General features: G+C 42.0%; 1 protein-coding gene across 1 annotated transcript in view; it reads right to left on the bottom strand.

Annotated features, from left to right (window-relative positions):
• LOC126195258 (RNA-binding protein 42-like) overlaps positions 1 to 17479 on the bottom strand; it is a 358082-nt gene extending 340603 nt beyond the window's left edge. Inside the window, exon 1 of the mRNA XM_049933783.1 lies at positions 17270 to 17479. Within this exon, the coding sequence (XP_049789740.1) occupies positions 17270 to 17322 (53 nt within the window). The 5' untranslated portion in view covers positions 17323 to 17479. The remainder of the gene's footprint in view (positions 1 to 17269) is intronic.
• Positions 17480 to 17688: the final 209 nt, after the last annotated feature.

Genomic DNA, 17688 nt, shown 5'->3' with positions numbered 1-17688 from the left:
TGCCCCCCAATGCTAAATTTGTGATCCCTTGATGCCTTAGAACATGTCCTACCAACCGGTCCCTTCTTCTTGTCAAGTTGTGCCACAAACTCCTCTTCTCCCCAATTCTATTCAATACCTCCTCATCAGAAATGTGACCTACCCATCTAATCTTCAGCATTCTTCTGTAGCACCACATTTTGAAAGCTTCTATTCTATTCTTATCTAAAATATTTATCGTCCATGTTTCACTTCAATACATGGCTACACTCCATACAAATACTTTCAGAAACGACTTCCCGACACTTAAATCTATACTCGATGTTAACAAATTTCTCTTCTTCAGAAACGATTTCCTTGCCATTGCCAGTCTACATTTTATATCTTCTCTACTTCGACCATCATCAGTTATTTTGCTCCCCAAATAGCAAAACTCCTTTACTACTTTAAGTGCCTCATTTCCTAATCTAATTCCCTCAGCAACACCCGACTTAATTCGACTACATTCCATTATCCTCGATTTGCATTTGTTGATGTTCATCTTATATCCTCCTTTCAAGACACTGTCCATTCCGTTCAACTGCTCTTCCAAGTCATTTGCTGTCTCTGACAGAATTACAATGTCATCGGCGAACGTCAAAGTTTTTATTTCTTCTCCATGGACTTTAATACCTACTCAGAATTTTTCTTTTGTTTCCTTTACTGCTTGCTCAATATACAGATTGAATAACACCGGGGATAGGCTACAACCCTGTCTACTCCTCTCGCTTCACTTTCATGCCCCTCGACTTTTATTACTGCCATCTGGTTTTTGTACAAATTGTAAATAGCCTTTCGCTCCCTGTATTTTACCCCTGCCACCTTTAGAATTTGAAAGAGAGTATTCCAGTCAACATTGTCAAAAGCTTTCTCTAAGTCTACAAATGCTAGAAACGTAGGTTTGCCTTTTCTTAATCTTTCTTCTAAGATAAGTCATAAGGTTAGTATTGCCTCACGTGTTCCAACCTTTCTGCGGAATCCAAACTGATCTTCCCCGAGGTCCGCTTCTACCAGTTTTTCCATTCGTCTGTAAAGAATTCGCGTTAGTATTTTGCAGCTGTGACTTATTAAACTGATAGTTCGGTAATTTTCACATCTGTCAACACCTGCTTTCTTTGGGATTGGAATTATTATATTCTTCTTGAAGTCTGAGGGTATTTCGCCTGTCTCATACATCATGCTCACCAGATGGTAGAGTTTTGTCAGGACTGGCTCTCCCAAGGCCGTCAGTAGTTCCAACAGAATGTTGTCTACTCCCGGGGCCTTGTTTCGAGTCCGGTCTTTCAGTGCTCTGTCAAACTCTTCACGCAGTATCGTATCTCCCATTTCATCTTCATCTACATCCTCTTCCATTTCCATAATATTGTCCTCAAGTACATCGCTCTTGCATAGACCCTCTATATACTCCTTCCACCTTTCTGCTTTCCCTTCTTTGCTCAGAACAGGGTTTCCATCTGAGCTCTTGATGTTCATGCAAGTGGTTCTCTTATATCCAAAGGTCTCTCTAATTTTCCTGTAGGCAGTATCTATCTTACGTCTAGTGAGATAACCCTCTACATCCTTACATTTGTCCTCTAGCCATCCCTGCTTAGCCATTTTGCACTTCCTGTCGATCTCATTTTTGAGACGTTTGTATTCCCTTTTGCCTGCTTCATTTACTGCATTTTTATATTTTCTCCTTTCATCAATTAAATTCAATCTTTCTTCTGTTACCCAAGGATTTCTACTAGCCCTCGTCTTTTTACCTACTTGATCCTCTGCTTCCTTCACTACTTCATCCCTCAGAGCTACCCATTCTTCTTCTACTGTATTTCTTTCCGCCATTCCTGTCAATTGTTCCCTTACGCTCTCCTTGAAACTCTGTCAACCTCTGGTTCTTTCAGTTTATCCAGGTCCCATCTCCTTAAATTCCCACCTTTTTGCAGTTTCTTCAGTTTTAATCTACAGTTCGTAACCAATAGATTGTGGTCAGAGTCCACATCTGCCCCTGGAAATGTCTTACAATTTAAAACCTGGTTCCTAGATCTCTCTCTTACCATTATATAATCTATCTGATACCTTCTAGTATCTCCAGGATTTTTCCATGTATACAACCTCCTTTTATGATTCTTGAAGCAAGTGTTAGCTATGATTAAGTTATGCTCTGTGCAAAATTCTACCAGATGGCTTCCTCTTTCATTTCTCTCCCCCAATCCATATTCACCCATTATGTTTCCTTCTCTCCCTTTTCCTACTCTCAAATTCCAGTCACCCATGACTATTCTATTTTCGTCTCCCTTCACTACCTGAATAATTTCTTTTATCTCATCATACATTTCATCAATTTCTTCATCATCTGCAGACCTAGTTGGCATATAAACGTGTACTACTGTAGTAGGCATGGGCTTCGTGTCTATCTTGGCCACAATAATGCGTTCATTATGCTGTTGGTAGTAGCTTACCCGCACTCCTATTTTTTTATCCATTATTAAACCTACTCCTGCATTACCCCTATTTGATTTTGGATTTATAACCCTGTATTCACCTGACCAAAAGTCTTGTTCCTCCTGCCACCGAACTTCACTAATTCCCACTATATCTAACTTCAACCTATCCATTTCCCTTTTTAAATTTTCTAACCTACCTGCCCGATTAAGAGATCTGACATTCCACGCTCCGATCCGTAGAACGCCGGTTTTCTTTCTCCTGATAACAACGTCCTCTTGAGTAGTCCCCGCCCGGAGATCCGAATGGGGGACTATTTTACCTCCGGAATATTTTACCCAAGAGGACGCCATCATCATTTAACCATACAGTAAAGTTTATCTTGTAATGAAGTTGAAATAGATAGTTCCTGCAAGCTACTATGGGTAGAGGTTATACTCAACAGCCGTACCAAACCAATGATTGGCTCCTTCTACCGACCCCCCGACTCAGAGGATATAATAGCTGAACGGTTCAAATAAAACTTGAATCTCATTACAAATAAGTACCCCACGCATACAGTTATAATTGGTGGAGACTTCAATCTACCCTCACTTTTTTGGCGAAAATACATGTTCAAAGCCGGTGGTAGATAGAAAACATTTTCCGAAATTGTTCTAAATGCTTTCTCTGAGAATTACTTTGAACAATTAGTGCATGAGCCCACACAAATTGTAAATGGTTGCAAAAACACACTTTACCTATTAGCCACAAATAATCCTAATCTAATAGAGAGCATCATGATGGATGCAGGGTTTAGTGAACACAAGGTCACTGTAGCAAGGCTCAAAACCATATCAACCAAAACCACTAAAAATAAACGCAAAAGATACCTATTTAAAACAGCAGATAAAAATTTGCTTGATGCCTTCCTAAAAGAGAATCTCCATTCCTTCCAAGCTAATTATGTAAGTGTAGACCAGATGTGGCTCAAATTCAAAGATACAGTATCGACAGCAATAGATAGATTCGTACCGCAGCAAGGTAAGTTAATAAGAGATGGGACTGATCCACCATGGTACACAAAACACATCAGAACACTGCTGCAGAAGCAACGAAAAAAACATGCCAAATTCAGAAGGACGCAAAATCCCCAAGACTGGCCAAGTTTCACGGAAGCTCGAAATTTTGTGTGGATGTCAATGCAAGATGCTTTTAATAGTTTCCACAATGAAACATTGTCTCAAAATGTGGTAGAAAAACCAAAGAGATTCTAGTCATATGTAAAGTACACCAGTGGCAAAGAACAGTCAATACCGTCACTGCGTGATAGCGATGGAAATGTTACAGATGATGGTGCCACTAAAGCGGAGTTACTAAATACAGTTTTCCAGCTGTTAGCATACCTTAGATGTTGCAAAAAACTCATATCACTTAAGAAAGGCAAGTCTTCTGGTCCAGATGGTATACCAATCAGGTTCCTTTCAGATTATGCAGACATAATAGCGTCTTTCTTAGCAATCACATACAACTGCTCACTTGACAGAAGGTCTGTTCCTAAAGACTGGAAAGTAGCACAGGTCACACCAATATTTAAGAAAGGAAATAGGAGTAAACCACTGAATTACAGACCCATATCACTGACCTCAATTTGCAGTAGGATTTGGAGCATATACTGTTCTCAAACATTATGAATCACCTTGAAGAAAATGACTTATTGATACAAAACCAACACGGATTCAGAAAATATTGTTCTTGTGCAACACAGCTAGCTCTTTGTTCCCATGAAGTAATGAGTGCTGTCGACAAGGGATCTCAGATCGATTCCATATTCCTAGATTTCCAGAAGGCTTTTGATACTGTTCCTCACAAACAACTATTAATCAAATTGTGTGCATATGGAGTATTGTCTCAGTTGTGTGACTGGATTCGTGATTTCCTCTCGGAGAGGTCACATTTTGTAGTGACAGACGCTAAAGCATCGAGTAGAACAGAAGTGATATCCGGCGTTCCGCATGGTAGTGTCATAGGCCCTCTGCTGTTCCTGATTTACGTAAATGATCTAGGTAATGATAATCTAAGCAGCCCCCTTAGATTTTTTGCAGATGATGCTGTAGTTTACCGTCTAGTAAAATCATCAGATGATCAATTCCAATTAAAAAATGATCTAGAGACAATTTCTGTATGTAGCGAAAAGTGGCAATTAGCAGTAAACAAAGAAAAGTGCGAGATCATCCACATGGGAACTAAAAGAAATCCGATAAATGTTGGCTATATGATAAATTGCACAAATCTAAGGGCTGTCAATTCAACTAAATAATTAGGAATTACAATTACGAGCAACTTAAATTGGAAAAACCACATAGGTAATATTGTGGGGAAGGCGAAACAAAGACTACGCTCTGTTGGCAGAACACTTAGAAGATGTGACAAACCCACTAAAGAGACAGCCTACATTACACTTGTCCACCCTCTGCCGGAATATTGCTGCGCAGTGTGTGATCCTTACCAGTAGGATTGACGGAGGACATTGAAAAAGTGCGAAGAAGGGCAGCTCGTTTCATGTTATCACGCAATAGGGGTGAGAGTGTCACTGATATGAAATGCGAGTTGGGGTGTTAGTCACTGAAACAAAGGCAGTTTTCCTTGCAGTGAGATCTAGTTACAAAATTTCGATCACCAACTTTCTCTTCCGGATGCGAAAATATTTTGTTGACACCCACCTAAGTACGGAGAAACAATCATCATAATAAAATAAGAGAAATCAGAGCTCGAACAGAAAGATTTAGGTGTTCATTTTTCCCATGCGCCATTCGAGAGTGGAATGGTAGAGACGTAGTATGAAAATGGTTCAATGAACCCTCTGCCAAGCACTTAAGTGCGAATTGCAGAGTAAACATGTAGATGTAGATGTTGCACTGCACGGTGGTCACTGAAGCATGCCTGGTGCTTAAGGTAACAAATGACAGATGGCACTTACCAGTCACCAGCTCACAAACCCAGGGTCACTAAGACCATACCTAGCAACCAAATGCTGATCCCCTGGTAGGTTGAGCTGCTGGAGTTGTCAGTCATGTGTGCATGAGGTGTGCTTGCTTGTGTGTATGAATGGTGTGTGTTTCTCTTTCTTTTCTGATTAAGGCTGTGGCTGAAAGCTTTATGCAACTGTCTTAATTGCGCCTGTCTCCAACTTAACATGCCTTCTTTACAGCAAGTAGCAATCTATCTTTTCCTACATTGTAAAATACATTGTCCGTTCCACAGAAAAGGGGACCAATTTTATATTCACAAAACCACTAATGCCATCTGTGATCTGATGTAGGAATTAAGTAATGTGGTGTTTTTACTACCTGCTGGTTTAAAAGGAAGAGTGCTGGCATCACGGACTGCTCATAGTAAACAAAACTGTAACAGTATGTTTCAACGCTTGGTCTTGAGACGAGCAATGGAGCAACATGTGAACATGAAATTGTGTTTCAAAGTAGGTAAGAGTGCCACAGAAACTTTCAAAATGATACAATGTGTTTATGCTAGTGAGCAATGAGTAGCAAAAATGTTTTTAAGTGGTATGCACAATTTCATGATGACAGAGAGAGCATTAAAGACAATCGACATCCAGGAGCATCAGCGATAGTTTGAGCTGAAGAAAATGTTCAAAAGGTGGCTGAAATTCTTTGAAATGCTCAATGTGCATCTACTAGGTTAGTAGAGGGAGAGAGGCAAAAGGAGGGAGACTAATTTGGGGTGGGTGGCTAGCAGCTCAAGCGAGGCAGACATTTTGCCAGCTAGGAATGTGGGACAAAGGGATGGCAGGTACAGGGGCCAGGTTCACAATTGGAGTGGGTATGGGGACATGAACTGGGAAGGGGTGGCAGGACAGAGAAAAGGGAAACTATTGGGCAGAGCGTGTGGTGACAGTGAGTTACTGGAGATTGAGCCCAGGAGGGTTACGGGAGAGAAGGATGCGTTGCAAGGATAACTCCCATCTGCATAGTTCAGAGAGGCTGGTGGTGTAGGGAAAGATCCAGATGGCCTGGGTTTTGAAGCAACCATTGAAACTGAGCATGTTGTACTCTGCTGCGTGTTGTGCCAGTTCTTGGCAACAGTTTGGTGGTAACCATTCATTGTGGTGGACACATGGTTGCTAATCATATTGATATAAAAAGCTGAACAGTGTTTGCAGGAATATATCTAGTCTGCTTTCACATTTGGCCTGGCCTCTAATGGCATAAGATAAGCCTGTGACAGGACTGGAGTAGGTGGAGCTGGTTGGGTGGTTCGGGCAGGTCTTGCACGTTGGTGTGCCACAGGAATGTGTTATTTGTGGCAATGGGTTGGGATTGGGAGTGGCAAGGGATGAACTACGATGTTGTGGAGGTTGGGTAGGTGACAGAATGTGACAGAATACCACTTTAGGAAGCATGGGATGGATCTTGGGTAAAATGACCCTCATTTCGGGACACAATGAGAGATAATCAAAGCCTTGATGATGGACATGGTTCAGTTGTTTCAGTCCAGGGTGATACCGGGTGACAAGGAGGACACTCCCTTGTAGGTGATTCTTGTGAGTGGTGGAAGGACTGGGAACATGGGGGGATATGCCTTTGCAAATCTGTTTGTGTATGAGGTTTGCAAGGTAGTGCCTGTCTGTGAATGCCTTCATAAGAATTCAGCATACTGGACAAGGAAGTTCTCGTCACTGTAGATACATTGTCCACTGGTGGCTAGGTTGTACAGGAGGGATTTTTTGGTGTGGAAGGGGCGTCAGCTGTGATGGGTTTAACGTGGACAGAGGTGTGGATGGAGCCATCAGAGAGGAGGAGGTCAATTTCTAGGAAGGTGGCATGCTGGGTGGAGGAGGACCAGGTGAAGTGGATGGGAGAGAAGGTGTTGTTGTGAAGGAATGTGAATACTATGTCTTATGCCCGCCTTCCTGAAGTCCCTTCCTAAGTATGTTAATCTTTTCGCAGAAGGAAGGACATCAACACACAACCCGAAAACAGAGCCTGACCTAGTAATCCTCCCTACAGACAAAGGCTCCACCACTATTATGATGAGATGCACTGACTACCTCACGGGAGGCCTCCACCAGCTTCCTGACTCCTCCTCCTAAAACCTTTGCCATAGTAGTCCCATATCAGAAGCCCATCTGCCTCCTCACCCCAACAACAATCCACACACACAGCTTCTACATGATTCCCAGAATGCACAAACCCAACAATCCAGGACACCCCATTGTAGCTGGCTATTGTGCTCCTACTGAAAGAATTTCTGCTCATTTTGACCAACACCTCCAACCAATTGCCTGAAACCCAGCCTCCCACATCAAAGATACTAACTAATATCTTCACTGACTGTCCACCATCTCTACTCCTTTACCTCCTGGATCTCGATCTGTCACTGTCGATGGCACTTACCTATACACCAACATCCCTCATGCAAATGACCTTGCCATTCTCAAACTCTACTTATCCCAACGCCTTCAGACACCAAACCCACCACCTCATTCCTTAGATGCCTTACCGACTATATCCTAACTCACAAAACTTTTCCTTTGAAGGGAAGATATACAAACAAATCCATAGCACAGCCATGGGTACCCACGTGGCACCTACCTATACCAATTTCTTTGTGAACCATCTAGAGGAAACTTTCCCAGCCTCCCTGAACTCCCAACCCCTGGTCTGGTTTAGGTTCACTGACAGGTCCATGATCTGGACTCAGGGCCGAGACAGCCTGTCTGCATTCCTTCACAACAACACCTTCTCTCCTCTCTGCTTCACCTGGTCATCCTTCACCCAATACGCTACCTTCCTGGACACTGACCTCCCCACCTCTTTGATGGGTTCATCTACACCTCTGTCCACAATAAACCCTCTAACCACCAACAGTACCTACATTTTGACAGTTGACATCACTTCCACACCAAAAAAATTTCCCCCGATACAGCCTATCCACCTGTTGACGATGTATCTACAGTGATAAGAATTCTCGTGCCCAGAATGCTGAAAGTCTCACACCCCCAATCCTCTCACCACCCATAAGAATCAGCTACAAAGTAGAGCCCCCCCCCCCCCTTGTCACCCAGTACCACTGTTGACTGGAACAACTGAACCATATCCTTTGTCAGGACTTTACCTCTCAACATACCTTGAAATGAGGGACACACTATCCAAGGTCCTTCCCATCCCTCCTGAAGTGATATTCCATCACCCACCCAACCACATAACACTCTAGTCGGTCACTATGACGCCCCCACTCCTAATTTCTTGCCTTGGGAGTTTAGGGAGGCTAAGAAGGTTTCCTCTAGATGGCTCATAAAGAAATTGGCATAGGTAGGTGCAAGACCTACCCAAACCACCCACTCGGCACCTTCTACTCCGGTCCTGTCACAGGCTTATCCTACTCCATCAGAGGCTGTGTCACCAGTGAAAGTGGCCATGCCGTATATCAACTGTGCTGCGACACTGCACAGCTATGATTACCAACCAGCCAGCCACCATGATGAATCACCATCATCGAACTGTTACCACACACAACGTTGACTATGTGATGACAATACAGGCAGCAAAGCATAACGCAGAATTTCAATGGCAACTTCAGCACCCGGGCCATCCGGATCCTTCCCTCCACCCAGCTTCTACAAATTAGGTGGAGTAATCTTTACAACACACCCTCTACTCCTACAACCATCCTGGCCTCGATCTCGGGCAACCCACTGTCCCCATGCCCTCCACCTGACTGTTGCCCTTTCCTCCATCCTGTCACCTCCTCCCAGTTCACATCACCGTCAGCATGTGCCGCTCCACACTGGCTCCGATCGTGTGTCACATGCCTCGCCTGTATACCTGCCGTCACTCATTCACACATTCCTAGCCGGCAAACTACCTGCCTCCTTCCGAGCTAATAATAGCTGATGATCACATTCCCTCTCCCTGGCTCTCATCTCCCCCCCCCCCCTCTACTCATCCCACCTGATACTACCCTACCCCAACCCAGTCCATCTGTGGAAATGCAGCACTGGCCCTGGTTGTCCAGTTGGCACCATATAGGGGCACAGGTGTGTGTGTGTGTGTGTGTGTGTGTGTATTTTACACTTTACTCTAGCTGTACATTAAGGACTTTGTGTCTGTGTGGGGGAGGGTGGGGGTTGGGAGGTGCTTCTGCTTTTCGGTGAGTGATCTCCTTTGATCCAAAAGTATTATTTATATAAAGAAGTTACTACAAGCAAAATTCAGAGAGAACAGGTGCATTGTTGCTACACAGGAATCAGTAGATGCATTTGTACAGTCCATACTACATACTGTCAAAATGTGTGAACTAAAGCATTCAATACCACTCATTGGTTTTTGAGCTGCTCTTTCATTTTACATGAACTGTGAATTACACATGCAGTTTATGTTTATTTTGAACTGTGAGTAAACAAATTAATTGTGTGATGTATGCATCCTTTCTTTTATTTCTACGGTATGTTCCACTGGTCCTTATACTGTACATAATCTGTGGTATAAGACTTGATTTATTAATCTGTTATTTTGGTTCCTGATTTGCTGGGTTATTTTTAGCAACATGGAATCAAAATTAATATACAACAGTTAAAAGTAGTTGAGAGAGATGGCAGATGATGAAAAAACTATCAAATTTTTGCAAATGGTAGGCGTCAATTGGGAGCACCATAAATTTCTTGTATAAGACAGTAACATGAGACTGACAAAGGTGTCATGTCAATGTTCTTCCAGTGGCTACAAGTGAAGGTGTGGTGGTCCATCAGGAGTAGAACACAGCTTGACAAGTTTAGACTCAGTCTTCATGTTACAGTTATGTTGAAATACTATTTTTTTATCAGTCCTATGTTAAATATCCCATGCATAAAACAAGTGTTTTCAAAAGTATAGTAACTGATTGGTTTCTGTTCTGCGTTTTTAAACTGGTTGGTGAATTGTGTTAATTTATTACTGTTCACCATTTTTGCTTTGGTTGGTTTGTTTGGAGTGAAAGGATCCGAACTGCAAGGTCATCATTCTCTTCATCTGTTCAGAGACAAACCAGAAATAGTTGTCAAAGGAGGGAGGTGAAAGGAATATCCTCGAAAGCCTAAGTGTAACTAACACAACTTTAAAAAAAAAAAAAAAAAAACAGAGATAACGCCCAGAAAAAAGATAGCACAGACAAGTCATAAAACTTCAGTCACGTCAAGGCACTAACACCAAAAAAATGAAATAAAATAAAGAGAATAAAAAGGTGAAAAGGGCAGAGACCAGGCTGGGCCACCCAGCAAGGGCTGCCAAGGGACCCCTGGAGGGGAGCGGGCGGCAGAGAAGCGTGCCACACCAACCACACAGGCAATCAATTACTTAAAAAATGCCCTACCTTATAGGGATGAACAGAAACAACCTTCACGGGCAAAATGTAACACCATGTCAGCTGCGTTGGCATCTTCTGCTTGCACCAGTGGGAGTGTGTCAGGAAGATTAATGTGCCACTTCAAAGCTGAGTCAATGACTACGTGGGCCACCATCAGGCAAGCTCTGCATAGGCAGTGCGGGGGATCCTCACGTCTGAGAATGCGGCCATGGGTCAGCCAAGTGGGGCCAATGTGGAGTACACAGAAGAGGACAGTGGATTCCCTGTGAGAAACACACAAGGAAGACTGCCACATGGTTGTGGTCTCCTTAATTCTCCTCAGCTTGTTTCGAAAGATTAAGGCAGATCATTTTGAGTTCCAGACTTCAAGCAATCAATGGCGTCTAAACAACCGAAGTTCCGGTTCTGGGACCCCATTTCCAGAATCAGCATCCTGGTGGCCAGCTCGGCCAACCAGTCTGCTCATTCATTTCCCGAAATACCAACATGACCGGGGGTCCAAACGAAAACAACTGGCTGCCCTGCTTCATGGAGGTCAGAGACAAATCCTGGATAAGCTGGTGGGTGAGGAGAGCAGACTGGTTATAGCCTGAAGGCTGCTCAGGGAGTCACAACAGAGAAGGATACTCCTGCCAGTGCAAGAACAAACATGGCTAAGGGCTAATTAATATCCATTGATTCAGCAGGGAAGACACTGCAGCCATTTGGCAGAGGATGGAGTTCACTACACTGTGCACATTTGTACGGAAAGCTTGTTCATCTGTCTGCTGTTGAGCCATCAGTGAATACCGCTTCTGAAGCTTCTCAAGGACAGCCAAGAAAAGGTGGCAAAAAAAAAATGATGGGTCAACAAAACCTTTGACCAAAGGAGACTTCCAAACAAATCAGAGGTCAGGGCACAAGCCCTGGCGGCAGATGCAATGTCTCCCTGTGCACAGTCGACAGAGGAGGAAGTTGCTGTTCTGAACAGAGACATCAGAGGCATTCAGCAATTGTAAACTCAGTTCTGGGTCACTTTTGTTGGAGGTGGAGCTCACTTCCAGGGAAAAGGACATGGGATATTCTGGAAAGCTACAAACATGTATAGCTGTTGTTGGAGCCTGATAGGTAATGGAGGGACTCCAGCGTCGACTAGCAAGCTGTTCACATGGCTAGTTCGAAAGGCTCCCATCACAAGCTGGACCCCACAATGATAAAAGGGGTCCAGTATCTGCAATGTTGAGGGTGATGTTGAATCATATGCAGGATTCTCATTATCAATACAGGACAGAATCAGGGCTTTGTAGAGCTACAAAAGGGTAGACCGATCTGCACCTCAGCTAGTGTTACCGAGGCAGCAAACTGCATTGAGTTGTCCCCAGCACTTTTGCTTAAGATGACAAAGGTGGGTAAGTTACGTCAGCCGGGAATTAAAGATTAAACCCAGAAAGTGGTGCATCTGAACTACAAGAAGTAACTGGTCACCTAAGTGAAGCTCTGGGTGTGGACGGACAGCACAACAGTGAGAAAAGTGCACGACAGGAGTCTTGGCAGCTGAAAACCGAAAGCCATTGATGACAGCCCACAACTGCACCATTTATATGGTACACTGTAGGCAATGCTCACGAACACTCTTACAAGTCGAGCAATAATAAACGCAAAAATCATCGTCATATAAGGAGGGCAATACCGAGACCCATAGCCGCTGCTAAACCATTGATGTCCACTAGAAAAAGTAGGACACACAGTACAGAGCCTCATGGGACCCTGTTCCCTTGGATACTGTGGAGAGGGGGGGGGGGGGGGGGGGGTACTGAGTGAAGCACCCACTTGCACCAGGAATGTAGGGTGTGACAGGAAGTTCTTGACAGAAATCAGGAGTAGACCTCAGAGACCTCACTCATGTAACGCAGTAAGGATGTGGTGAAGGCCATGTCATGTCATAAGCCTTCTGTAGGACAAAAAAGACAAACGATGAGGTGCTGATGATGTGCAGAGGTGGGTGAGCAAAGGCCGGCCAGATGGTGGACTCCTGGTGAACCAAATTATTAGCAGTGGAGCAGCCTTTGTGAAATCTGCCCCGAGATGCAGCCAAAAGACTCCGATACTCAAGGAGCCAACACAGCCGCTTGCTCACCATGCATTCAAGCAACTTACAGAGAACGTTGGTAAAGCTGATTGGGCAATAACTGTCCATCTCAAGGGGGTTCTTACCCAGTTTCAGTATCGAAACTATCATGCTTTCTCACCACTGAGAAGGACCTCACCCTCATTCCAGATCTGCTTAAAGAGGGCAAGAACGTGGCGCTGGCGATCCACTGAGAGATGTTTCAGCCTTTGGTTGTGGATGTAGCCTGGCCCTGGAGCCCTATCAGGACAACAGGTTAGAGCAATGGAGAGTTCCAGTTCACTGAATGGAGTATGATATGGCTCCAGGTAGCAGGTACTAAAAGATAAACGCACTTGCTTCTCCCACCGTTTTAAGAGCCGAAAGGTGGGGGTGGCAGTCCTCAGACCACCAGTGTTGCTTTATTTTTTGTGTTATCTATGTTTCTTAGATTTGACCACTCATTCTGGGAATCTGATGTCTAGTAAATTTGATTCTTTCTTTTACTGAAGTTGTTCTTGTTGTCTAAGTTTTGGCCTCTACATATTGCATCTGTATTTTAAGTTGAGCTATCCAAGTCAACTGATGATGACAATAATTTCTTTTGCTAGTGTTCACACTTTTTTGCTATGTGTGTTGGTTTTGGCTTCAGGCTTTTCCAGTGCAATCTGCTTCAGGATTTTTGTGTTGGTATTGGTTAAGTGGAGCTATGTAGAAAGCACTGCTCATGCGAAATTCAGCTTGTCCTTTTGTCATATGACAACCAGCAAACCATGGATGAAGGGCAACAGGAAGATCAATATTCCTATATTTCTGGAAAGTCTTTGACAGGATTCCCCACTGCAGACTGAACAAAGATCGAAGTGCACAGATTAAGTTTCCAGACACTAAAGAAATTCAAAGACTTCTTAAGTAATAGAACCCAATATGTCGTTCTCAACAGGGACTTTTCACTGGAGACAAGGGTATCGTCAGGAGTGCCTTGAAGAAAGGTGATAGGATCACCCTTATTCTGTATATACATAAATGATCTGATGAAGAAGGTTAGCAGCAATCTGCTGGGATGTACAGGATAGTGTTGCCATTTAGTGACTGTAAAAGGATGCAAGATGACTAGCACAGAATTTCCAGCTGGTCTGATGAATCGCAGCTTGCTCTAAAGTGGAAAAATAGTGAATGCAGATGAATAGGACCCAATCCCTTAATGTTTGACTCCAGCATTAGCAGTGTGCTGCTTGACATAATGACATCGATTAAATATCTAAGCAATATGACATGGAACAAGCCTGTAAAGACGGTAGCAGGGATGGTGGTGAATGGCCTACTTTGAATTACTGGGAGAATTTTAGGGAAGTGTAGCTCATCTATAATGGAGATCACGTAAAGAAGACTAATGTGACCCATTCTTGAGTACTGTTCAAGTGTTTGAGACTTTCACCAGATCAGATTTACTGAAGATATCAAAGCAATTCACAAGCATGATGCTAGATTTGTTACCGGTAGGTTTGATCAACACACAACTACACAACTATTAAAAGGAAGCTTTGTGAACTCGAATGGTAATCCCTAGACAGAAGACTTTTTTTGTTTTGTTTCCCCCCCCCCCCCCCCCCCCACAAAACATTACTGAGAAAGTTTAGAGAATAAGCATATGAAGTTGACTGCAGAACAACTCCACTGCCGCCAATGTACATTTTGTCTGAGGACCGCAAAGGGAACAGCAATTAGAGCTCGTACAAGGCCATACAGACAAAAGTTCTTTCTCTTTTATAAATGTAACAAGAAAAGAACTTACTACAGTCAACCAGTGTAAATTTTCACTAGTCAGGCTATCTTTATACTACTTACTATTTTTGTTCCCTATGGCTGATGTTCCACCTACTGGCACTATTTTGTTCCAAAAGCAAATTTTATTACCTCTGTTAGTTGTAGACCAATATCTACATCTACATACATACTCCACAAGCCTTCATTTGGTGCATGGCATAGGCCACATTGTACCACTACTAAAGTCGATCAAGATAACTTTTACCATTCAAGGTGTCTTTGCACCACTTTTTGTTTCAAATGGTTGGTATTCCACCTACTGGCATTATCTTGTTCTACAAATAAATTTTATTACCTCCATTACTTCTCAAACAAAATAATGCCAGTAGCTGGAACACCAACCATTTGAAATAAAAATAGTAAGTGATACAAAGATACCATGACTGGTAAAAAGTTGTCTTGATTGGCTGTAGCAGTGGTCCAATGTGCCATCCGCTATGCTCCATATGATGGTTGCGGAGTGCGTATATAGAGGTAGATATTGGTCAGCTAATTTTGTCATTACTAATTACAGTTTGTTTGCTCTAATTGTTTTTTTAATTTTTTTATTGTGTGTCTGTCATTGTATTTTGTATATTTAACTGTTATTTTCACATTTGGTGACATTAAATTGTAGTTTGTCCCTGCCCAAAATCATCATTTTCCCACAGTAATCATATTAGCTTCAGTATATGTATGACTAAGATTTTGTATTTGATGTGTCATAGGAATGTTTAATGATATTGGTCAACAATTTGAAATCACTTTTGTGTTGGCATCTTGGGGCTTGATATGCCGCTACAGATGATATTTAGCCACCAAAATTGATCAATTAACTGTCATGAATTCATGGGGCACAAATTATTTAGAGATCTTTCATAAACTATGCAACATTTACATAAAAGCATTCAAACAAACACCACACAACTGGTTAGCTGCTCATTCATTCTACATTGAAAAGGAACTTATCAGCTGTAACTAACACTGTAACGTTAATAATGGGTCTCTTAAATAATCAGTTTTATAGCACCATGTGCAATTTTGTATACCACTGTCATGGTCCAATGACAATAAAATAACAAGAAATATTATTGTTATTGTTGTTTTACATCTTGCATGCATCTGTTTAAACAATTGCCAATATTAACCACGACCTTGGAGTGGATTTAGTCACTCACGAAATTTGTTGTCAACTAGGGCTTATCCATTGCACTTTGATGGTACGGTATTGAGCAATACAATACTAGATGAAAAAAAATTATCTGGAGATCCCTAGATAGCGAAACACTTAGGAACAAAAAAAGAGTGCAATATGCCTTCGATAATCTTCCCACAAGAAATAAAATGTCTAACAGACAGGAGAAGTGTTTTCAAATGTAGATTAAATAGATTAATTGAAATGTTTGACAGCTCTCCGCTAACTGACAACCAAGCAATTAAATACCCATCTAATGCAGACTTTGGACTACACTACAGATCAGTGAACCACTACATTCAACATTTCATACACACATTCATTGGCTCTGCTGACTCACAGAAAAAAATGTTACCTTCCAACCTAATGTTAACTGCAGACTGCACTACACATCTGTCTCTCAGCACAATCTTCATTCAAAGAGATTGTACAAACGCAAAAGAATTATCGCCAGTGTTCTGCTCCCTCTCTATATTGAGTATATATGACACCAATATATGTGCACCACACTGACATCTAGGCTATTCCTAATAGTGTGTCTCTACTGACGTCATCCATGATAAAAATAAAGAATGAAATTAAATAGCCTATATAATAATTTTCCACAAGAAATAATTTAACTCAGAAAATGAAACACAAAGTTTACATTATGTTTAAAACTTTACTCTGGGAACAACGTTTTCTATTAAAGAATGCCTGGTGGTGTAAAAATTTTAAGCATTTTCTAACACTTTGTTGTTAAAATATGTAATGACATACTTCATCATAGTCTGTAATACTCTATTATGATATTTACTTGCCAATGTAGTTCACTATACTACAATCTGCCACAATGCTTAAGCTCTGATAAAACAACTTCTAGTTACTCTGTCTCGGAGTACATTAACACAGTCCATAAAAATACTTTATACAACTGTATATTACTTTATACAATTGTATCTTGCGGTCGCTAAACTTCAACTAACACTTAACTACACTGTTATTTGACTTTAATGTAAACTGAATGAGGCGATTTTATCCGCGTGCTTTGATGTGCTACGATTTAGCTTGAATGATGTTTGCAAATAACATATTCGTGGTCCGGTCAAAAAATGAGAAAAAAATTTTTCATTAAATGTTTTTTTTCTCTCGGTATATTAAAAAGTTTTTATCGGGGATGAAAATAAATAACATCTTCGAGATCAACATAGTCTAACTGATCAAAAAGTGAGAAAAAATATTTTCGAAAAATTTTTCCCCCTAAATTCCATAAGTGCCTAATTAAAGTGTTCATCCATCGTTACTTCATTACATAGATACAGCCAATATTATATGACTACAAATTTTGAGGGGGCATGTTCCAAGGAACAAATAAAATTAAATGAAGGTAATACAAACTTAACACTGCTTTAAATTACCTGTTCATTTCATCCTCCATCATCCGCAGTTTTTCGTCGTTCATTCCCGCCATGATTTAGTTAGAACTTTAATACAAACTAGTTAAATCTCGTTCATTAAACGCCTTCCGTACACCGCCTTCAAACGTATACCAACAACTTCCCTGTGTAGGACAACAAACACAGAGATATCATAACAATCAGACAGACAGACGACGCGAAAGAAATTCGTAGAATGATAAAAATCAGAGATATGGCCAAAGATGAACACGTCCATGTAGCAGTTGTGCATACTTGCGTCTAGGGGACGCCAAAGAATTGGCTTTGCTGATTGGCCACGTCGTGCCATGACGTCGTCTCCCACACCAGCCAATCCAGATCGTTGCTACTTTCTGAAACGCGCTGTTCTTTAAACGAGGCCATTCGTCTGTCGATACATT

The sequence above is a fragment of the Schistocerca nitens genome, chromosome 7 (assembly GCF_023898315.1).
Source record: "Schistocerca nitens isolate TAMUIC-IGC-003100 chromosome 7, iqSchNite1.1, whole genome shotgun sequence".
In the NCBI taxonomy this organism is placed as follows: domain Eukaryota; kingdom Metazoa; phylum Arthropoda; class Insecta; order Orthoptera; family Acrididae; genus Schistocerca; species Schistocerca nitens.
Note: the sequence above shows the minus strand (reverse complement) of the source record. Positions and strands in the feature narration are given on the sequence as shown.